A 23,424-nucleotide genomic window follows, 5' to 3' on the forward strand; every position below is an offset into this window, starting at 1 on the left:
CCATCTAGGTTGTCTATATGGTAATACAGTCTGCTACCATTCTCCAATAGTTTACCATCTAGGTTGTCTATACCTGGTGGTAATACAGTCTGCTACCATTCTCCAATAGTTTACCATCTAGGTTGTCTATATGGTAATACAGTCTGCTACCATTCTCCAATAGTTTACCATCTAGGTTGTCTATATGGTAATACAGGCTGCTACCATTCTCCAATAGTTTACCATCTAGGTTGTCTATACCTGGTGGTAATACAGTCTGCTACCATTCTCCAATAGTTTACCATCTAGGTTGTCTATACCTGGTGGTAATACAGTCTGCTACCATTCTCCAATAGTTTACAATCTAGGTTGTCTATATGGTAATACAGTCTGCTACCATTCTCCAATAGTTTACCATCTAGGTTGTCTATATGGTAATACAGTCTGCTACCATTCTCCAATAGTTTACCATCTAGGTTGTCTATATGGTAATACAGTCTGCTACCATTCTCCAATAGTTTACCATCTAGGTTGTCTATATGGTAATACAGTCTGCTACCATTCTCCAATAGTTTACCATCTAGGTTGTCTATATGGTAATACAGTCTGCTACCATTCTCCAATAGTTTACCATCTAGGTTATCTATACCTGATGGTAATACAGTCTGCTACCATTCTCCAATAGTTTACCATCTAGGTTGTCTATACCTGGTGGTAATACAGTCTGCTACCATTCTCCAATAGTTTACCATCTAGGTTGTCTATATGGTAATACAGTCTGCTACCATTCTCCAATAGTTTACCATCTAGGTTGTCTATACCTGGTGGTAATACAGTCTGCTACCATTCTCCAATAGTTTACCATCTAGGTTATCTATATGGTAATACAGTCTGCTACCATTCTCCAATAGTTTACCATCTAGGTTGTCTATACCTGGTGGTAATACAGTCTGCTACCCTTCTCCAATTGTTTACCATCTAGGTTGTCTATATGGTAATACAGTCTGCTACCATTCTCCAATAGTTGACCATCTAGGTTGTCTATATGGTAATACAGTCTGCTACCATTCTCCAAAAGTTTACCATCTAGGTTATCTATATGGTAATACAGTCTGCTACCATTCTCCAATAGTTTACCATCTAGGTTGTCTATACCTGGTGGTAATACAGTCTGCTACCATTCTCCAATAGTTTACCATCTAGGTTGTCTATACCTGGTGGTAATACAGTCTGCTACCATTCTCCAATAGTTTACCATCTAGGTTGTCTATACCTGGTGGTAATACAGACTGCTACCATTCTCCAATAGTTTACCATCTAGGTTGTCTATACCTGGTAATACAGTCTGCTACCATTCTCCAATAGTTTACCATCTAGGTTGTCTATACCTGGTGGTAATACAGTCTGCTACCATTCTCCAATAGTTTACCATCTAGGTTGTCCATACCTGGTGGTAATACAGGCTGCTACCATTCTCCAATAGTTTACCATCTAGGTTATCTATATGGTAATACAGTCTGCTACCATTCTCCAATAGTTTACCATCTAGGTTGTCTATACCGGGTGGTAATACAGTCTGCTACCATTCTCCAATAGTTTACCATCTAGGTTGTCTATATGGTAATACAGTCTGCTACCATTCTCCAATAGTTTACCATCTAGGTTGTCTATACCTGGTGGTAATACAGTCTGCTACCATTCTCCAATAGTTTACCATCTAGGTTGTCTATATGGTAATACAGTCTGCTACCATTCTCCAATAGGTTACCATCTAGGTTGTCTATACCTGGTAATACAGTCTGCTACCATTCTCCAATAGTTTACCATCTAGGTTGTCTATATGGTAATACAGTCTGCTACCATTCTCCAATAGTTTACCATCTAGGTTGTCTATATGGTAATACAGTCTGCTACCATTCTCCAATAGTTTACCATCTAGGTTGTCCATACCTGGTGGTAATACAGTCTGCTACCATTCTCCAATAGTTTACCATCTAGGTTGTCTATACCTGGTGGTAATACAGTCTGCTACCATTCTCCAATAGTTTACCATCTAGGTTGTCTATATGGTAATACAGTCTGCTACCATTCTCCAATAGTTTACCATCTAGGTTGTCTATACCTGGTGGTAATACAGTCTGCTACCATTCTCCAATAGTTTACCATCTAGGTTGTCTATATGGTAATACAGTCTGCTACCATTCTCCAATAGTTTACCATCTAGGTTGTCTATATGGTAATACAGGCTGCTACCATTCTCCAATAGTTTACCATCTAGGTTGTCTATACCTGGTGGTAATACAGTCTGCTACCATTCTCCAATAGTTTACCATCTAGGTTGTCTATACCTGGTGGTAATACAGTTTGCTACCATTCTCCAATAGTTTACCATCTAGGTTGTCTATATGGTAATACAGTCTGCTACCATTCTCCAATTGTTTACCATCTAGGTTGTCTATATGGTAATACAGTCTGCTACCATTCTCCAATAGTTTACCATCTAGGTTGTCTATATGGTAATACAGTCTGCTACCATTCTCCAATAGTTTACCATCTAGGTTATCTATACCTGATGGTAATACAGTCTGCTACCATTCTCCAATAGTTTACCATCTAGGTTGTCTATACCTGGTGGTAATACAGTCTGCTACCATTCTCCAATAGTTTACCATCTAGGTTGTCTATACCTGGTGGTAATACAGTCTGCTACCATTCTCCAATAGTTTACCATCTAGGTTGTCTATATGGTAATACAGTCTGCTACCATTCTCCAATAGTTTACCATCTAGGTTGTCTATACCTGGTGGTAATACAGTCTGCTACCATTCTCCAATAGTTTACCATCTAGGTTATCTATATGGTAATACAGTCTGCTACCATTCTCCAATAGTTTACCATCTAGGTTGTCTATACCTGGTGGTAATACAGTCTGCTACCATTCTCCAATTGTTTACCATCTAGGTTGTCTATATGGTAATACAGTCTGCTACCATTCTCCAATAGTTGACCATCTAGGTTGTCTATATGGTAATACAGTCTGCTACCATTCTCCAAAAGTTTACCATCTAGGTTATCTATATGGTAATACAGTCTGCTACCATTCTCCAATAGTTTACCATCTAGGTTGTCTATACCTGGTGGTAATACAGTCTGCTACCATTCTCCAATAGTTTACCATCTAGGTTGTCTATACCTGGTGGTAATACAGTCTGCTACCATTCTCCAATAGTTTACCATCTAGGTTGTCTATACCTGGTGGTAATACAGTCTGCTACCATTCTCCAATAGTTTACCATCTAGGTTGTCTATACCTGGTAATACAGTCTGCTACCATTCTCCAATAGTTTACCATCTAGGTTGTCTATACCTGGTGGTAATACAGTCTGCTACCATTCTCCAATAGTTTACCATCTAGGTTGTCCATACCTGGTGGTAATACAGGCTGCTACCATTCTCCAATAGTTTACCATCTAGGTTGTCTATATGGTAATACAGTCTGCTACCATTCTCCAATAGTTTACCATCTAGGTTGTCTATACCTGGTGGTAATACAGTCTGCTACCATTCTCCAATAGTTTACCATCTAGGTTGTCTATATGGTAATACAGTCTGCTACCATTCTCCAATAGTTTACCATCTAGGTTGTCTATACCTGGTGGTAATACAGTCTGCTACCATTCTCCAATAGTTTACCATCTAGGTTGTCTATATGGTAATACAGTCTGCTACCATTCTCCAATAGGTTACCATCTAGGTTGTCTATACCTGGTAATACAGCCTGCTACCATTCTCCAATAGTTTACCATCTAGGTTGTCGATATGGTAATACAGTCTGCTACCATTCTCCAATAGTTTACCATCTAGGTTGTCTATATGGTAATACAGTCTGCTACCATTCTCCAATAGTTTACCATCTAGGTTATCTATACCTGATGGTAATACAGTCTGCTACCATTCTCCAATAGTTTACCATCTAGGTTGTCTATACCTGGTGGTAATACAGTCTGCTACCATTCTCCAATAGTTTACCATCTAGGTTGTCTATACCTGGTGGTAATACAGTCTGCTACCATTCTCCAATAGTTTACCATCTAGGTTGTCTATATGGTAATACAGTCTGCTACCATTCTCCAATAGTTGACCATCTAGGTTGTCTATATGGTAATACAGTCTGCTACCATTCTCCAAAAGTTTACCATCTAGGTTATCTATATGGTAATACAGTCTGCTACCATTCTCCAATAGTTTACCATCTAGGTTGTCTATACCTGGTGGTAATACAGTCTGCTACCATTCTCCAATAGTTTACCATCTAGGTTGTCTATACCTGGTGGTAATACAGTCTGCTACCATTCTCCAATAGTTTACCATCTAGGTTGTCTATACCTGGTGGTAATACAGTCTGCTACCATTCTCCAATAGTTTACCATCTAGGTTGTCTATACCTGGTAATACAGTCTGCTACCATTCTCCAATAGTTGACCATCTAGGTTGTCTATATGGTAATACAGTCTGCTACCATTCTCCAATAGTTTACCATCTAGGTTGTCTATACCTGGTGGTAATACAGTCTGCTACCATTCTCCAATAGTTTACCATCTAGGTTGTCTATACCTGGTAATACAGTCTGCTACCATTCTCCAATAGTTTACCATCTAGGTTGTCTATACCTGGTGGTAATACAGTCTGCTACCATTCTCCAATAGTTTACCATCTAGGTTGTCCATACCTGGTGGTAATACAGGCTGCTACCATTCTCCAATAGTTTACCATCTAGGTTGTCTATATGGTAATACAGTCTGCTACCATTCTCCAATAGTTTACCATCTAGGTTGTCTATACCTGGTGGTAATACAGTCTGCTACCATTCTCCAATAGTTTACCATCTAGGTTGTCGATATGGTAATACAGTCTGCTACCATTCTCCAATAGTTTACCATCTAGGTTGTCTATATGGTAATACAGTCTGCTACCATTCTCCAATAGTTTACCATCTAGGTTGTCCATACCTGGTGGTAATACAGTCTGCTACCATTCTCCAATAGTTTACCATCTAGGTTGTCTATACCTGGTGGTAATACAGTCTGCTACCATTCTCCAATAGTTTACCATCTAGGTTGTCTATACCTGGTGGTAATACAGTCTGCTACCATTCTCCAATAGTTTACCATCTAGGTTGTCTATACTTGGTGGTAATACAGTCTGCTACCATTCTCCAATAGTTTACCATCTAGGTTGTCTATATGGTAATACAGGCTGCTACCATTCTCCAATAGTTTACCATCTAGGTTGTCTATACCTGGTGGTAATACAGTCTGCTACCATTCTCCAATAGTTTACCATCTAGGTTTTCTATACCTGGTGGTAATACAGTTTGCTACCATTCTCCAATAGTTTACCATCTAGGTTGTCTATATGGTAATACAGTCTGCTACCATTCTCCAATAGTTTACCATCTAGGTTGTCTATATGGTAATACAGTCTGCTACCATTCTCCAATAGTTTACCATCTAGGTTGTCTATATGGTAATACAGTCTGCTACCATTCTCCAATAGTTTACCATCTAGGTTATCTATACCTGATGGTAATACAGTCTGCTACCATTCTCCAATAGTTTACCATCTAGGTTGTCTATACCTGGTGGTAATACAGTCTGCTACCATTCTCCAATAGTTTACCATCTAGGTTGTCTATACCTGGTGGTAATACAGTCTGCTACCATTCTCCAATAGTTTACCATCTAGGTTGTCTATATGGTAATACAGTCTGCTACCATTCTCCAATAGTTGACCATCTAGGTTGTCTATATGGTAATACAGTCTGCTACCATTCTCCAAAAGTTTACCATCTAGGTTATCTATATGGTAATACAGTCTGCTACCATTCTCCAATAGTTTACCATCTAGGTTGTCTATACCTGGTGGTAATACAGTCTGCTACCATTCTCCAATAGTTTACCATCTAGGTTGTCTATACCTGGTGGTAATACAGTCTGCTACCATTCTCCAATAGTTTACCATCTAGGTTGTCTATACCTGGTGGTAATACAGTCTGCTACCATTCTCCAATAGTTTACCATCTAGGTTGTCTATACCTGGTAATACAGTCTGCTACCATTCTCCAATAGTTTACCATCTAGGTTGTCTATACCTGGTGGTAATACAGTCTGCTACCATTCTCCAATAGTTTACCATCTAGGTTGTCCATACCTGGTGGTAATACAGGCTGCTACCATTCTCCAATAGTTTACCATCTAGGTTGTCTATATGGTAATACAGTCTGCTACCATTCTCCAATAGTTTACCATCTAGGTTGTCTATACCTGGTGGTAATACAGTCTGCTACCATTCTCCAATAGTTTACCATCTAGGTTGTCTATATGGTAATACAGTCTGCTACCATTCTCCAATAGTTTACCATCTAGGTTATCTATATGGTAATACAGTCTGCTACCATTCTCCAATAGTTTACCATCTAGGTTGTCTATACCGGGTGGTAATACAGTCTGCTACCATTCTCCAATAGTTTACCATCTAGGTTGTCTATATGGTAATACAGTCTGCTACCATTCTCCAATAGTTTACCATCTAGGTTGTCTATATGGTAATACAGTCTGCTACCATTCTCCAATAGTTTACCATCTAGGTTGTCTATATGGTAATACAGGCTGCTACCATTCTCCAATAGTTTACCATCTAGGTTGTCCATACCTGGTGGTAATACAGGCTGCTACCATTCTCCAATAGTTTACCATCTAGGTTGTCTATATGGTAATACAGTCTGCTACCATTCTCCAATACTTTACCATCTAGGTTGTCTATACCTGGTGGTAATACAGTCTGCTACCATTCTCCAATAGTTTACCATCTAGGTTGTCTATATGGTAATACATTCTGCTACCATTCTCCAATAGTTTACCATCTAGGTTGTCTATATGGTAATACAGTCTGCTACCATTCTCCAATAGTTTACCATCTAGGTTGTCCATACCTGGTGGTAATACAGTCTGCTACCATTCTCCAATAGTTTACCATCTAGGTTGTCTATATGGTAATACAGCCTGCTACCATTCTCCAATAGTTTACCATCTAGGTTGTCTATATGGTAATACAGTCTGCTACCATTCTGCAATAGTTTACCATCTAGGTTGTCTATACCTGGTGGTAATACAGTCTGCTACCATTCTCCAATAGTTTACCATCTAGGTTGTCTATATGGTAATACAGTCTGCTACCATTCTCCAATAGTTTACCATCTAGGTTGTCTATACCTGGTGGTAATACAGTCTGCTACCATTCTCTATAGTTTACCATCTAGGTTGTTTATATGGTAATACAGTCTGCTACCATTCTCCAATAGTTTACCATCTAGGTTGTCTATATGGTAATACAGTCTGCTACCATTCTCCAATAGTTTACCATCTAGGTTGTCTATATGGTAATACAGTCTGCTACCATTCTCCAATAGTTTACCATCTAGGTTGTCTATATGGTAATACAGTCTGCTACCATTCTCCAATAGTTTACCATCTAGGTTGTCTATATGGTAATACAGTCTGCTACCATTCTCCAATAGTTTACCATCTAGGTTGTCTATATGGTAATACAGTCTGCTACCATTCTCCAGTAGTTTACCATCTAGGTTGTCTATATGGTAATACAGTCTGCTACCATTCTCCAATAGTTTACCATCTAGGTTGTCTATACCTGGTGGTAATACAGTCTGCTACCATTCTCCAATAGTTTACCATCTAGGTTGTCTATATGGTAATACAGGCTGCTACCATTCTCAATAGTTTACCATCTAGGTTGTTTATACCTGGTGGTAATACAGTCTGCTACCATTCTCCAATAGTTTACCATCTAGGTTGTTTATACCTGGTGGTAATACAGTCTGCTACCATTCTCCAATAGTTTACCATCTAGGTTGTCTATATGGTAATACAGTCTGCTACCATTCTCCAATAGTTTACCATCTAGGTTGTCTATATGGTAATACAGTCTGCTACCATTCTCCAATAGTTTACCATCTAGGTTGTCTATACCTGGTGGTAATACAGTCTGCTACCATTCTCCAATAGTTTACCATCTAGGTTGTCTATATGGTAATACAGTCTGCTACCATTCTCCAATAGTTGACCATCTAGGTTGTCTATATGGTAATACAGTCTGCTACCATTCTCCAATAGTTTACCATCTAGGTTGTCTATATGGTAATACAGTCTGCTACCATTCTCCAATAGTTTACCATCTAGGTTGTCTATATGGTAATACAGTCTGCTACCATTCTCCAGTAGTTTACCATCTAGGTTGTCTATATGGTAATACAGTCTGCTACCATTCTCCAATAGTTTACCATCTAGTTTGTCTATACCTGGTGGTAATACAGTCTGCTACCATTCTCCAATAGTTTACCATCTAGGTTGTCTATACCTGGTGGTAATACAGTCTGCTACCATTCTCCAATAGTTTACCATCTAGGTTGTCTATATGGTAATACAGTCTGCTACCATTCTCCAATAGTTTACCATCTAGGTTGTCTATACCTGGTGGTAATACAGTCTGCTACCATTCTCCAATAGTTTACCATCTAGGTTGTCTATATGGTAATACAGTCTGCTACCATTCTCCAATAGTTTACCATCTAGGTTGTCTATATGGTAATACAGTCTGCTACCATTCTCCAATAGTTTACCATCTAGGTTGTCTATATGGTGGTAATACAGTCTGCTACCATTCTCCAATAGTTTACCATCTAGGTTGTCTATACATGGTGGTAATACAGTCTGCTACCATTCTCCAATAGTTTACCATCTAGGTTGTCTATACCTGGTGGTAATACAGTCTGCTACCATTCTCCAATAGTTTACCATCTAGGTTGTCTATATGGTAATACAGTCTGCTACCATTCTCCAATAGTTTACCATCTAGGTTGTCTATACCTGGTGGTAATACAGTCTGCTACCATTCTCCAATAGTTTACCATCTAGGTTGTCTATACCTGGTGGTAATACAGTCTGCTACCATTCTCCAATAGTTTACCATCTAGGTTGTCTATATGGTAATACAGTCTGCTACCATTCTCCAATAGTTTACCATCTAGGTTGTCTATATGGTAATACAGTCTGCTACCATTCTCCAATAGTTTACCATCTAGGTTGTCTATATGGTAATACAGTCTGCTACCATTCTCCAATAGTTTACCATCTAGGTTGTCTATATGGTAATACAGGCTGCTACCATTCTCCAATAGTTTACCATCTAGGTTGTCTATATGGTAATACAGTCTGCTACCATTCTCCAATAGTTTACCATCTAGGTTGTCTATATGGTAATACAGTCTGCTACCATTCTCCAATAGTTTACCATCTAGGTTGTCTATATGGTAATACAGTCTGCTACCATTCTCCAATAGTTTACCATCTAGGTTGTCTATACCTGGTGGTAATACAGTCTGCTACCATTCTCCAATAGTTTACCATCTAGGTTGTCTATACCTGGTGGTAATACAGGCTGCTACCATTCTCCAATAGTTTACCATCTAGGTTGTCTATATGGTAATACAGTCTGCTACCATTCTCCAATAGTTTACCATCTAGGTTGTCTATATGGTAATACAGCCTGCTACCATTCTCCAATAGTTTACCATCTAGGTTGTCTATATGGTAATACAGTCTGCTACCATTCTCCAATAGTTTACCATCTAGGTTGTCTATATGGTAATACAGTCTGCTACCATTCTCCAATAGTTTACCATCTAGGTTGTCTATATGGTAATACAGTCTGCTACCATTCTCCAATAGTTTACCATCTAGGTTGTCTATATGGTAATACAGTCTGCTACCATTCTCCAATAGTTTACCATCTAGGTTGTCTATATGGTAATACAGTCTGCTACCATTCTCCAATAGTTTACCATCTAGGTTGTCTATATGGTAATACAGTCTGCTACCATTCTCCAATAGTTTGCCGTTTTTTGTTGTATAAACAGCTGAGTTGTGTTTTCTGTCATTTATCTGGTTTTGTTAATATCGTGTCTTTTTATTATGTCGTTTCGTTTAGTCACAATATGTCTCAATGTACATTATGGCAAACAGTAGACTTTGATTTAATGTAAACAAACCACTAATAAAGTTATTACGAATTTATTTGAATTGAAGTCGTAATGAAAAACTAAATGGATAACCCCTCTTTCTCTCTTCCCCTTCCTCTCCCCCCTCCTCTTTCTCTCCCCCTCCTCTTTCTCTCCCCCCTCTCTCCCCTCCTCTCCCCCCCTCTTTCTCTCTTCCCCCTCCTCTCCCCCTCCTCTTTATCTCCCCCTCCTCTTTCTCTCCCCCTCTCTCCCCTCTTTCTCTCTTCCCCCTCCTCTCCCCCTCCTCTTTCTCTCCCCTCCTCTTTCTCTCCCCCTCTCTCCCTCCTCTCCCCCCTCTTTCTCTCTTCCCCCTCCTCTCCCCCTCCTCTTTCTCTCCCCTCCTCTTTCTCTCCCCCTCTCTCCCCTCCTCTCCCCCCTCTTTCTCTCTCCCCTCCTCTCCCCCTCCTCTTTCTCTCCCCACCTCTCTCCCTCCCCCTCCCTCCCTCTCTCCCCTCCCTCCCTCTCTCCCTCCCTCTCCCCCTCTTTCTCTCTCGCCCTCCTCTCCCTCCTCCTCTTTCTCTCCCTCCTCTCCCCCTCTTTCTCTCTCCCCCTTCTCTCCCCCTCCTCTTTCTCTCCCTCCTTTCCCCCTCTTTCTCTCTCCCCCTCCTCTCCCTCCCTCTCTCCCTCCTCTCTCCTCCCTCTCCCCCCTCTCTCCCCTCTCTCTCTAGACGTACTAGGCACAGTGTTAAAGCAGAGAAGATCCGTCGAATGATGGATAATTATGATCGTCACGTGACCATTCACTCCATCATGGGGAGCTCTCGCTCCAAACTACCACCGCATCAGGAGGCCAAACTACCCCCCAACAGGACCCAAGCCCACCCCATCAGGAGGCCAAACTACCCCCCCATCAGGACCCAAGCCCACCCCATCAGGAGGCCAAACTACCCCCCATCAGGAGGCCAAACTACCCCCCCAACAGGACCCAAGCCCACCCCATCAGGAGGCCAAACTACCCCCCCATCAGGAGGCCAAACTACCCCCCCATCAGGAGGCCAAACTACCCCCCATCAGGAGGCCAAACTACCCCCCCCATCAGGAGGCCAAACTACCCCCCAACAGGACCCAAGCCCACCCCATCAGGAGGCCAAACTACCCCCCCATCAGGACCCAAGCCCACCCCATCAGGAGGCCAAACTACCCCCCCCATCAGGAGGCCAAACTACCCCCCAACAGGACCCAAGCCCACCCCATCAGGAGGCCAAACTACCCCCCCATCAGGAGGCCAAACTACCCCCCATCAGGAGGCCAAACTACCCCCCCATCAGGAGGCCAAACTACCCCCCAACAGGACCCAAGCCCACCCCATCAGGAGGCCAAACTACCCCCCATCAGGAGGCCAAACTACCCCCCATCAGGAGGCCAAACTACCCCCCAACAGGACCCAAGCCCACCCCATCAGGAGGCCAAACTACCCCCCATCAGGAGGCCAAACTACCCCCCCCATCAGGAGGCCAAACTACCCCCCCATCAGGAGGCCAAACTACCCCCCAACAGGACCCAAGCCCACCCCATCAGGAGGCCAAACTACCCCCCATCAGGAGGCCAAACTACCCCCCCAACAGGACCCAAGCCCACCCCATCAGGAGGCCAAACTACCCCCCCATCAGGAGGCCAAACTACCCCCCCAACAGGACCCAAGCCCACCCCATCAGGAGGCCAAACTACCCCCCCATCAGGAGGCCAAACTACCCCCCCAACAGGACCCAAGCCCACCCCATCAGGAGGCCAAACTACCCCCCATCAGGAGGCCAAACTACCCCCCCAACAGGACCCAAGCCCACCCCATCAGGAGGCCAAACTACCCCCCCATCAGGAGGCCAAACTACCCCCCCAACAGGACCCAAGCCCACCCCATCAGGAGGCCAAACTACCCCCCATCAGGACCCAAGCCCACCCCATCAGGAGGCTAGCCCGTCACAGTAAGTTTCCTCACCACACCCAGGCTGCATCTCAAACTACCCCCCCCAACAGGACCTTAGCATCAGGTGACTGAGGATAGGGCCAGGATTAGGGCCAGGTTTAGGATTAGGGCCAGGTTTAGGATTAGGATTAGGGCCAGGTTTAGGATTAGGGTTAGGGCCAGGATTAGGGCCAGGTTTAGGGCTAGGGCCAGGATTAGGGCCAGGATTAGGGCGAGGGCCGGGATTAGGGCCAGGGTTAGGATTAGGGCCAGGTCTAGGGCCAGGGTTAGGATTAGGGCCAGGATTAGGGCCAGGGCCAGGATTAGGGCCAGGGCCAGGATTAGGGTTAGTGCTAAGGTTAGTTTCAGGCTGCATCTCAATAGTTGCCTCGTCTTTTCTCTTGAATTGAAGTCACAATGAAAAGATGATCTCTCTCTCTCTCTCTCTCTCTCTCTCTCTCTCTCTCTGTCTCTCTCTGTCTCTCTCTGTCTCTCTCTCTCTCTCTCTCTCTCTCTGTCTCTCTCTGTCTCTCTCTCTCTCTCTCTCTCTCTCTCTGTCTCTCTCTGTCTCTCTCTCTCTCTGTCTCTCTCTCTCTCTCTCTCTCTCTGTCTCTCTCTGTCTCTCTCTGTCTCTCTCTGTCTCTCTCTGTCTCTGTCTCTCTTTCTCCTGATAGGCCCAAGTCCTCAGACAAGGCCCTCCGCGACCTGGTAGGAGAGCAGCGATTGGTCCAGGGCTCTGAGAGGTCCTGCCCCCAGCTCTTCTCCTCGCTTCCTGACGTGTCGTCGGTCGGCCTCTCCGGGAGACCCGTAACCCCGGGTCACAGCTCTGCCCACGGGTCCACAGAGTCCCTCTCCCTCAGTGAAAAGCACTCGGAAAAACACGGAATTCCGGACGAGGAGGAGGATATTCTTGATTTAGGAGCGCTGGTCTCTGAACCGGACACACAGTTGCAACCGGAGGAGGACGAGGGGAAAAGGGGGGAGGAAGAGGAAGAGGGAGAGGGAGAGACAAGGATTCCCCACTGTCTGGTGGGTTCTGTGTTTAGTGCAGATCGCGACGATGGTGACGACGAGAGGCCCGTGGCTTTCTCCGAGTCGATTGGTCAGAGGGTGAGGAAAGAGAGGAAGAGCAGAACTAGGAAGACGGACTCTGATAGGCTGGAGCCTGCTGACATAGCGAAGGACGCTAGCCATTCAGTGAGCGAGGGGGATGGAGAGAGAGAGGGTGGAGGAGGGACGTTGGTGGGAGAAATGAATGATGGAGGAGAGCAGGTGTGGGATGGGGGAGAGGGGGTGAGGGGTGGGGGAGAGAGGGTGAGGCCTGAGTTGTTGGAGTTTGTTGGAGACTGGCCTTCAGAGGAGGTACTGGAGCAAAGAAGAAGAGGAGGAGGAAGGAATGGGAAGCGCCCTGGGAGGGAGGAAGAGGGAGTTGATGAGGGGGAGGAGGCAGGTCCCAGAGGCAGCCAATCAGAAGGGCTTCCTGGTAGCGGGCCTCATGTCACAGAGTTCCAGAAGCTTCTAGAGCTCTTACAGACAGGTGTTGACTCCCACCCTCTGCCCACCTGCCCTTCCCCCATCCTCTCCCCCTTCTCCCCGAGCTCACACCATTCAGTTGGAGGAGAAGGAGGAGAGAGGGGTGAGGCAGGGGGGAGGAGAGGGGAGGCTGATAAAGACCGAGTCCTGAGTCGGGAGGAATTACCTGACTGTGTGGTGGTTGAATCCAACACCGTGGAGCAGAGGGAGGGAGAGACCATCCAGGTCGCCGTAGAGGGGGGGACGACTCGGGGTTTAGTTGAGGAAGACTTGGTGGAGGTAGAGGGAAGCCATCCTGGTAAGGTAGATCGAGGCCATGTTGGTGAGGTCAGTCAGTGTACTGATGCTAGTGAGACCAGGATGGAAGGTGAAGTCGGCCATCTTGGTGGGGGCAGTCAGTGTGCTGATAGTGACAGCCATATTGGTGAGGGCAGTGAGGAAGCTGGTGAAGACAGCCATGTTGGTGAGGTCAGTCAGTGTACTGATGCTAGTGAGACCAGGATGGAAGGTGAATTCGGCCATCTTGGTGGGGGCAGTCAGGAGCGGAAGCAGCAGCAGCAGAGTCGCAGGGCGGGGAAACAGTGCAAACTGGCACTCACCTTCACAAACAACACCCCTCCCTCCCCCAAACCACAGATAGACCTCGCCCCTGACCTTGACCCTGACCTTGACCCTAATCTCGACTCTGACCTTGCCCCTAATCTCGACTCTGACCTCGCCCCTAATCTCGACTCTGACCTTGCCCCTAATCTCGACTCTGACCTTAACCTTAACCCCGACCTTAACCCTGACCCTAACCTCAACCCTGACCTTAACCCTGACCTTGACCCTAACCTCAACCCTGACCTCGACCCTAACCTCAACCCTGACCTCGACCCTAACCTTAACCCTAACCTCGACCCTAACCTTAACCCTAACCTCAACCCTAACCTTAACCTTGACCCTGACCTCAACCCTGACCTTAACCCTGACCTTGACCCTAACCTCGACCTCAACCCTAACCTTAACCTTGACCCTGACCTCAACCCTGACCTTAACCCTGACCTTGACCCTAACCTCGACCTCAACCCTAACCTTAACCTTGACCCTGACCTCAACCCTAACCTTAACCCTAACCCCCACCGCCCCTCCCCTCCTCCGTCATTGGCCGACACAGATCGCTCCTCCCAGACCGACCCGCAAGACTTCGCCTTCCTCTGGCGTCTCGACCACAGTCGTCGCGACGACCCAACCGACGCCTCGGGAGACCGCTTTCCCGCTAACGACACCCTCGTCGTTCTCCACGGCAACCCTTCCCGTTTCCTCCCGGAGGTATCGGCTGCGGTCTCGGCGGGCGTCGCGGTTAACCCTTCCGGCCAGCGAGTGGTGCCGTGCCGCGTGACGCGCGAGAAGGGGAACCAGGTGGAGGAGAGGGAGCTGGAGGAGGGACGGACCAGGCAGCAGAACCTCTTCATTCTCAGACGCCATTTTAAACTGGTCAACAGAGAGACACTGGACGACCTCTATGACAAGTGTCAGCAGGTTCGGGATGTTTGTTGTTTATTATTGTTGTTTATTATTATTGTTGTTGTTGTTGTTTATTGTGTTGTCGTTGTATTGGCTGAGGCTCTTATCTGTGAAAAGGAAGTAAGCCTTGTCTGAGCCAGAAGAGCTTAGAGGCTTCTTGCCCTACTTCCTGTTTCCGTAGTGAGACAGTTCGATGTACCAGGACACCCCCTGGACAGGACACTAGTCTATTTCCTGTTTCCGTAGTGAGACAGCTTGATGTACCAGGACACCCCCTGGACAGGAAACTAGTCTATTTCCTGTTTCTGTAGTGAGACAGCTTGATGTACCAGGACACCCCCTGGACAGGACACTAGTCTATCTATGTGTGAGTCCCAAATGAAATCCTATTCCCTATATAGCGAGACCGTAGGGCCCCGTTCCTTATATAGCGAGGCCGTAGGGCCCCGTTCCCTATATGGCGAGGCCGTAGGGCCCCGTTCCTTATATAGCGAGGCCGTAGCGCCCCGTCCCCTATGTAGCGAGGCCGTAGGGCCCCCGTCCCCAGTACGGCGAGGCCGTAGGGCCCCCGTCCCCTATACGGCGAGGCCATAGGGCCCCCGTCCCCTATACGGCGAGGCCGTGGGGCCCCGTCCCCTATATACGGCGAGGCCGTAGGGCCCCCGTCCCCTATGCGGCGAGGCCGTAGGGTCCCCGTCCCCTTGGCGGCGAGGCCGTAGGGCCCCCGTCCCCTATGCGGCGAGGCCGTAGGGTCCCCGTCCCCTATATACGGCGAGGCCGTAGGGCCCCCGTCCCCTATGCGGCGAGGCCGTAGGGTCCCCGTCCCCTTGGCGGCGAGGCCGTAGGGCCCCCGTCCCCTATGCGGCGAGGCCGTAGGGCCCCCGTCCCCTATGCGGCGAGGCCGTAGGGTCCCCGTCCCCTATGCGGCGAGGCCGTAGGGCCCCCGTCCCCTATGCGGCGAGGCCGTAGGGCCCCCGTCCCCTATACGGCGAGGCCGTAGGGCCCCCGTCCCCTGTACGGCGAGGCCGTAGGGCCCCCGTCCCCTATACGGCGAGGCCGTAGGGCCCCCGTCCCCTATACGGCGAGGCCGTAGCGCCCCGTCCCCTATATACGGCGAGGCCGTCCTAAATGAATTTTAAACGTGTAATTGTTTCCTCCTTCAGGACCTGGAGTGGACCACTAATCTGTTGCTAGACTCTGGAGAGAGACTGTTCCTAGAGGAGGAAGAGGAGGATGAAGAAGAAGAAGAGGGTGATGAAGATCTGGACATGGCCGAGGCTGTGTGTCCGGAGGACGGGACGGAGAGACGGATTACACCTCCAGGAGAGCAGGCTTCGGCCTCCAGCTGTTCTGATAGTGAGACGTTTGGAAGAGGGAAGGAGGAAGAGGAAGCGCGGAGGACAGGGGAACGAGTGGACGAAGGGTTAAGGTGGGTTAGCGGACCGAACCATCCTGTGTCTCGGGGCGGGGGCGGCGGCACAGAGGAGGGAAACTTGGGAGAGCAGGAAGTGGTTCGGGACTCGGAGAACGGAGGGAGCGCGGAGCGGTGGGAGAAATGGGAGAGGGAGGAGGAGGGAGACGAGGTGACCCAGTCGCTCCTAGCCCAGCTGGAGGAGATGGAGAGGAGAGAGGAAGAGGAGGAGGAGAGGAAGGAGAAGAGGAGGAAGAGACTCTTGGATATACAGAATGTTGAACTGAAGCTGCCAGCAGAACTGGCCCTGCAACTGGCTGAGCTGTTTGGACCTGTTGGTGTCCTACCAGGTAACACACACACACACACACACACACACACACACACACACACACACACACACACACACACACCACCGACCCAGCTAACACACACACACACACACACACACACACACACACACACACACACACACAGAGACACACACACACACACACAGAGGCATTTACATATGCATATACACACTATAAATATATAGGTATACATGTGTGGTATGGTACACACTTAAAATAAATATACTCTCCCTAAGCCCTTCTTGGTTACCAGGTGTGTGTCGTCCTGTTGGTTACCAGGTGTGTGTCGTCCTGTTGGTTACCAGGTGTGTGTTACCAGGTGTGTGTTGTCCTGTTGGTTACCAGGTGTGTGTCGTCCTGTTGGTTACCAGGTGTGTGTTGTCCTGTTGGTTACCAGGTGTGTGTCGTCCTGTTGGTTACCAGGTGTGTGTCGTCCTGTTGGTTACCAGGTGTGTGTTGTCCTGTTGGTTACCAGGTGTGTGTCGTCCTGTTGGTTACCAGGTGTGTGTTACCAGGTGTGTGTTACCAGGTGTGTGTGTCGCCCTGTTGGTTACCAGGTGTGTGTCGTCCTGTTGGTTACCAGGTGTGTGTCGTCCTGTTGGTTACCAGGTGTGTGTTGCCCTGTTGGTTACCAGGTGTGTGTGTCGTCCTGTTGGTTACCAGGTGTGTGTTGCCCTGTTGGTTACCAGGTGTGTGTTGCCCTGTTGGTTACCAGGTGTGTGTCGTCCTGTTGGTTACCAGGTGTGTGTTACCAGGTGTGTGTTGCCCTGTTGGTTACCAGGTGTGTGTCGTCCTGTTGGTTACCAGGTGTGTGTTGTCCTGTTGGTTACCAGGTGTGTGTTACCAGGTGTGTGTCGTCCTGTTGGTTACCAGGTGTGTGTCGTCCTGTTGGTTACCAGGTGTGTGTCGTGCCCTGTTGGTTACCAGGTGTGTGTTGCCCTGTTGGTTACCAGGTGTGTGTTACCAGGTGTGTGTCGTCCTGTTGGTTACCAGGTGTGTGTTACCAGGTGTGTGTCGTCCTGTTGGTTACCAGGTGTGTGTTACCAGGTGTGTGTCGTCCTGTTGGTTACCAGGTGTGTGTTACCAGGTGTGTGTCGTCCTGTTGGTTACCAGGTGTGTTGGTTACCAGGTGTGTGTTGCCCTGTTGGTTACCAGGTGTGTGTCGTCCTGTTGTTTACCAGGTGTGTGTTGTCCTGTTGGTTACCAGGTGTGTGTCGTCCTGTTGGTTACCAGGTGTGTGTTGTCCTGTTGGTTACCAGGTGTGTGTTGTCCTGTTGGTTACCAGGTGTGTGTTACCAGGTGTGTGTCGTCCTGTTGGTTACCAGGTGTGTGTTGTCCTGTTGGTTACCAGGTGTGTGTATCGTCCTGTTGGTTACCAGGTGTGTGTTGCCCTGTTGGTTACCAGGTGTGTGTTGTCCTGTTGGTTACCAGGTGTGTGTTGTCCTGTTGGTTACCAGGTGTGTGTTACCAGGTGTGTGTTGTCCTGTTGGTTACCAGGTGTGTGTTGGTGTGCGTCCTGTGTATTACCAGGTATGTGTTCCCATGATGACTACGCTGTGAAGATGGATCTCAACATGGCCAAACTGCTGCACCAGAAATGGAAGGACACTGTCCAGGTGGGTGTTACCTGGGTCGCTGGTGTGTGTGTGTGTGTGTGTGTGTGTGTGTGTGTGTGTGTGTGCGGTGTGTGTGTGTGTGTGTGTGTGTGTGTGTGTGTGTGTGTGTTACCTGGGTCGCTGGTGTGTGTGTGTGTGTGTGTGTGTGTGTGTGTGTGTGTGTGTGTGTGTGTGTGTTACCTGGGTCACTGGTGTGTGTGTGTGTGTGTGTGTGTGTGTGTGTTACCTGCGTGGTGTGTGTGTGTGTGTGTGTGTGTGTGTGTGTGTGTGTGTTACCTGGGTCACTGGTGTGTGTGTGTGTTACCTGGGTCACTGGTGTGTGTGTGTGTGTGTGTGTGTGTGTGTGTGTGTGTGTGTGTGTGTGTGTTAGCTGGGTCGATGGTGTGTGTGTGTGTGTGTGTGTGTGTGTGTGTGTGTGTGTGTGTGTAGGTGTGTGTGTGTGTGTTAGCTGGGTCGATGGTGTGTGTGTGTGTGTGTGTGTGTGTGTGTGTGTGTGTGTGTGTGTTAGCTGGGTCGATGGTGTGTGTGTGTGTGTGTGTGTGTGTGTGTGTGTGTGTGTGTGTGTGTGTTAAGTCTTGGGTTGGTGAATGATGTTGTCTTTCTAGGAGAAGCAGAGACAAGCAGCACTCTCCTACCATCTACTACAAGAGAGTGAGTACACACACACACACACACACACACACACACACACACACACACACACACCACACACACACACACACACGCTTTACAAAGTACTAGGAGTCACAGTCATCAAATCATTAGAGATAATTTGTGGAATAGTTTTGTGTCTTGCTGTAATATATTATAGATTTATACATCATCTGTGTAGAATCGACATTATGTTAAGCTTTCACAAGTTATAGTTTGTTTTAAAGTGTGATCCTAAAAACTACAAAACTACAGGTGAAGAAAAACCTCATTACCCATGTTTCCCTGTTGTTCTATCCTGCTCTACTTCCTGGTTTACTTCCTGGTTTACCAGGCTCTGTCCACTGGGGCGAATCGCAGACGTCCAAAACCGGGCTCAGGGACGGGTCACGCCCGGCTCACTTCCTGATTGGTTCGGACGGCTTTGCGTCTCTGAGCGGCCAATCAGAGGCTCAGGATGAGTTGCCAATCGTGGACCACTGGACTATGTCCCGCCCCCACGTCTCTCTCAGAGACGTCATGGCTGAAGAACGGGCTCTACAGGAGAAGATGGAGAGGGTAAAACACACACACACACACACACACACACACACACACACACACACACACTGGCGTCACCCTTTCACCATCTGATTTGTCTGTCTCTCTCTCTCCCCTCCTCAGTCTCGTGGAGGTGGTGTCGACAGGAGAGATGGTGACTCAGCTCTTTGACCTGTCTCTCTCTCCCCTCCTCAGTCTCGTGGAGGTGGTGTCGACAGGAGAGATGGTGACTCAGCTCTTTGACCTGTCTGTCTCTCTCTCCTCCTCAGTCTCGTGGAGGTGGTGTCGACAGGAGAGATGGTGACTCAGCTCTTTGACCTGTCTGTCTCTCTCTCTCCCCTCCTCAGTCTCGTGGAGGTGGTGTCGACAGGAGAGATGGTGACTCAGCTCTTTGACCTGTCTGTCTCTCTCTCTCCCCTCCTCAGTCTCGTGGAGGTGGTGTCGACAGGAGAGATGGTGACTCAGCTCTTTGACCTGTCTCTCTCTCTCCCCTCCTCAGTCTCGTGGAGGTGGTGTCGACAGGAGAGATGGTGACTCAGCTCTTTGACCTGTCTGTCTCTCTCTCTCCCCTCCTCAGTCTCGTGGAGGTGGTGTCGACAGGAGAGATGGTGACTCAGCTCTTTGACCTGTCTCTCTCTCCTCCTCCTCAGTCTCGTGGAGGTGGTGTCGACAGGAGAGATGGTGACTCAGCTCTTTGACCTGTCTGTCTCTCTCTCTCCCCTCCTCAGTCTCGTGGAGGTGGTGTCGACAGGAGAGATGGTGACTCAGCTCTTTGACCTGTCTGTCTCTCTCTCCCCTCCTCAGTCTCGTGGAGGTGGTGTCGACAGGAGAGATGGTGACTCAGCTCTTTGACCTGTCTGTCTCTCTCTCTCCCCTCCTCAGTCTCGTGGAGGTGGTGTCGACAGGAGAGATGGTGACTCAGCTCTTTGACCTGTCTGTCTCTCTCTCTCCCCTCCTCAGTCTCGTGGAGGTGGTGTCGACAGGAGAGATGGTGACTCAGCTCTTTGACCTGTCTCTCTCTCCCCTCCTCAGTCTCGTGGAGGTGGTGTCGACAGGAGAGATGGTGACTCAGCTCTTTGACCTGTCTGTCTCTCTCTCCCCCTCCTCAGTCTCGTGGAGGTGGTGTCGACAGGAGAGATGGTGACTCAGCTCTTTGACCTGTCTCTCTCTCCCCTCCTCAGTCTCGTGGAGGTGGTGTCGACAGGAGAGATGGTGACTCAGCTCTTTGACCTGTCTCTCTCTCCCTCCTCAGTCTCGTGGAGGTGGTGTCGACAGGAGAGATGGTGACTCAGCTCTTTGACCTGTCTGTTCTCTCTCTTCCCTCCTCAGTCTCGTGGAGGTGGTGTCGACAGGAGAGATGGTGACTCAGCTCTTTGACCTGTCTGTCTCTCTCTCTCCTCCTCAGTCTCGTGGAGGTGGTGTCGACAGGAGAGATGGTGACTCAGCTCTTTGACCTGTCTGTCTCTCTCCCCTCCTCAGTCTCGTGGAGGTGGTGTCGACAGGAGAGATGGTGACTCAGCTCTTTGACCTGTCTGTCTCTCTCTCTCCTCCTCAGTCTCGTGGAGGTGGTGTCGACAGGAGAGATGGTGACTCAGCTCTTTGACCTGTCTGTCTCTCTCTCTCTCCTCCTCAGTCTCGTGGAGGTGGTGTCGACAGGAGAGATGGTGACTCAGCTCTTTGACCTGTCTCTCTCTCCCCTCCTCAGTCTCGTGGAGGTGGTGTCGACAGGAGAGATGGTGACTCAGCTCTTTGACCTGTCTGTCTCTCTCCCCTCCTCAGTCTCGTGGAGGTGGTGTCGACAGGAGAGATGGTGACTCAGCTCTTTGACCTGTCTCTCTCTCCCCTCCTCAGTCTCGTGGAGGTGGTGTCGACAGGAGAGATGGTGACTCAGCTCTTTGACCTGTCTCTCTCTCCCCTCCTCAGTCTCGTGGAGGTGGTGTCGACAGGAGAGATGGTGACTCAGCTCTTTGACCTGTCTGTCTCTCTCTCCCCTCCTCAGTCTCGTGGAGGTGGTGTCGACAGGAGAGATGGAGCCGCCATGTTGAAGGAGTCTCAGCTCTTTGACCTGTTCCCCAGCATAGACAGACACTTCCTACAGGACATCTTCAGAGACCACAAGTTAATACACACACACACACACACACACACACACACACACACACACACACACACACACACACACACACACACACACACACACACACACACACTTAAAATCGGGGAAGGGGTTGTTAGTGTTTCATATGTAAATAATACCTAATATGTCTCTTGGGGGTGTGTGTGTGTGTGTGTGTGTGTGTGTGTGTGTGTGTGTGTGTGTGTGTGTGTAGTTACTGTCTGGTGCAGACGGAGCAGTTCCTGAGGTCTATGTTGGACGAGGGCCCTGTGAGAAACGTTGTGGCCCCAGAACACACACCACGTACACACAGCAAGGACCGAGACAAGGTACACACACACACACACACACAGTTACAGTAAACACACACACACACACACACACACACACACAGTTACAGTACACACACACACACACACACACACACACACACAGTAATGATACCAAATGGAAACAACTAGTCTCTAGTGAGGTCCAGTAATGATACCAAATGGAAACAACTAGTCTCTAGTGAGGTCCAGTAATGATACCAAATGGAAACAACTAGTCTCTAGTGAGGTCCAGTAATGATACCAAATGGAAACAGCTAGTCTCTAGTGAGGTCCAGTAATGATACCAAATGGAAACAACTAGTCTCTAGTGAGGTCCAGTAATGATACCAAATGGAAACAGCTAGTCTCTAGTGAGGTCCAGTAATGATACCAAATGGAAACAACTAGTCTCTAGTGAGGTCCAGTAATGATACCAAATGGAAACAGCTAGTCTCTAGTGAGGTCCAGTAATGATACCAAATGGAAACAGCTAGTCTCTAGTGAGGTCCAGTAATGATACCAAATGGAAACAACTAGTCTCTAGTGAGGTCCAGTAATGATACCAAATGGAAACAACTAGTCTCTAGTGAGGTCCAGTAATGATACCAAATGGAAACAGCTAGTCTCTAGTGAGGTCCAGTAATGATACCAAATGGAAACAACTAGTCTCTAGTGAGGTCCAGTAATGATACCAAATGGAAACAACTAGTCTCTAGTGAGGTCCAGTAATGATACCAAATGGAAACAACTAGTCTCTAGTGAGGTCCAGTAATGATACCAAATGGAAACAACTAGTCTCTAGTGAGGTCCAGTAATGATACCAAATGGAAACAACTAGTCTCTAGTGAGGTCCAGTAATGATACCAAATGGAAACAACTAGTCTCTAGTGAGGTCCAGTAATGATACCAAATGGAAACAACTAGTCTCTAGTGAGGTCCAGTAATGATACCAAATGGAAACAGCTAGTCTCTAGTGAGGTCCAGTAATGATACCAAATGGAAACAACTAGTCTCTAGTGAGGTCCAGTAATGATACCAAATGGAAACAACTAGTCTCTAGTGAGGTCCAGTAATGATACCAAATGGAAACAACTAGTCTCTAGTGAGGTCCAGTAATGATACCAAATGGAAACAACTAGTCTCTAGTGAGGTCCAGTAATGATACCAAATGGAAACAACTAGTCTCTAGTGAGGTCCAGTAATGATACCAAATGGAAACAACTAGTCTCTAGTGTGGTCCAGTAATGATACCAAATGGAAACAACTAGTCTCTAGTGAGGTCCAGTCCTAATGGTATCGCTCACCTGCCTCCCCTTCCAGCCACCGCTCACGTGCCTCCCCTTCCAGCCATCGCTCACCTGCCTCCCCTTCCA

General features: G+C 47.8%; 1 protein-coding gene across 1 annotated transcript in view; it reads left to right on the plus strand.

Annotated features, from left to right (window-relative positions):
* The first annotated feature begins 10,822 nt into the window (after positions 1 to 10,822).
* LOC106594392 (uncharacterized) overlaps positions 10,823 to 23,424 on the plus strand; it is a 22,144-nt gene continuing 9,542 nt past the window's right edge. The window contains exons 1-8 of the mRNA XM_045713855.1: positions 10,823 to 12,033; positions 12,689 to 15,068; positions 16,217 to 16,814; positions 18,348 to 18,433; positions 19,039 to 19,084; positions 19,419 to 19,642; positions 21,624 to 21,742; positions 21,955 to 22,069. Of these exons, the coding sequence (XP_045569811.1) occupies positions 10,823 to 12,033; positions 12,689 to 15,068; positions 16,217 to 16,814; positions 18,348 to 18,433; positions 19,039 to 19,084; positions 19,419 to 19,642; positions 21,624 to 21,742; positions 21,955 to 22,069 (4,779 nt within the window). The remainder of the gene's footprint in view (positions 12,034 to 12,688; positions 15,069 to 16,216; positions 16,815 to 18,347; positions 18,434 to 19,038; positions 19,085 to 19,418; positions 19,643 to 21,623; positions 21,743 to 21,954; positions 22,070 to 23,424) is intronic.

This window comes from Salmo salar, unplaced genomic scaffold, assembly GCF_905237065.1.
Source record: "Salmo salar unplaced genomic scaffold, Ssal_v3.1, whole genome shotgun sequence".
NCBI lineage: Eukaryota > Metazoa > Chordata > Actinopteri > Salmoniformes > Salmonidae > Salmo > Salmo salar.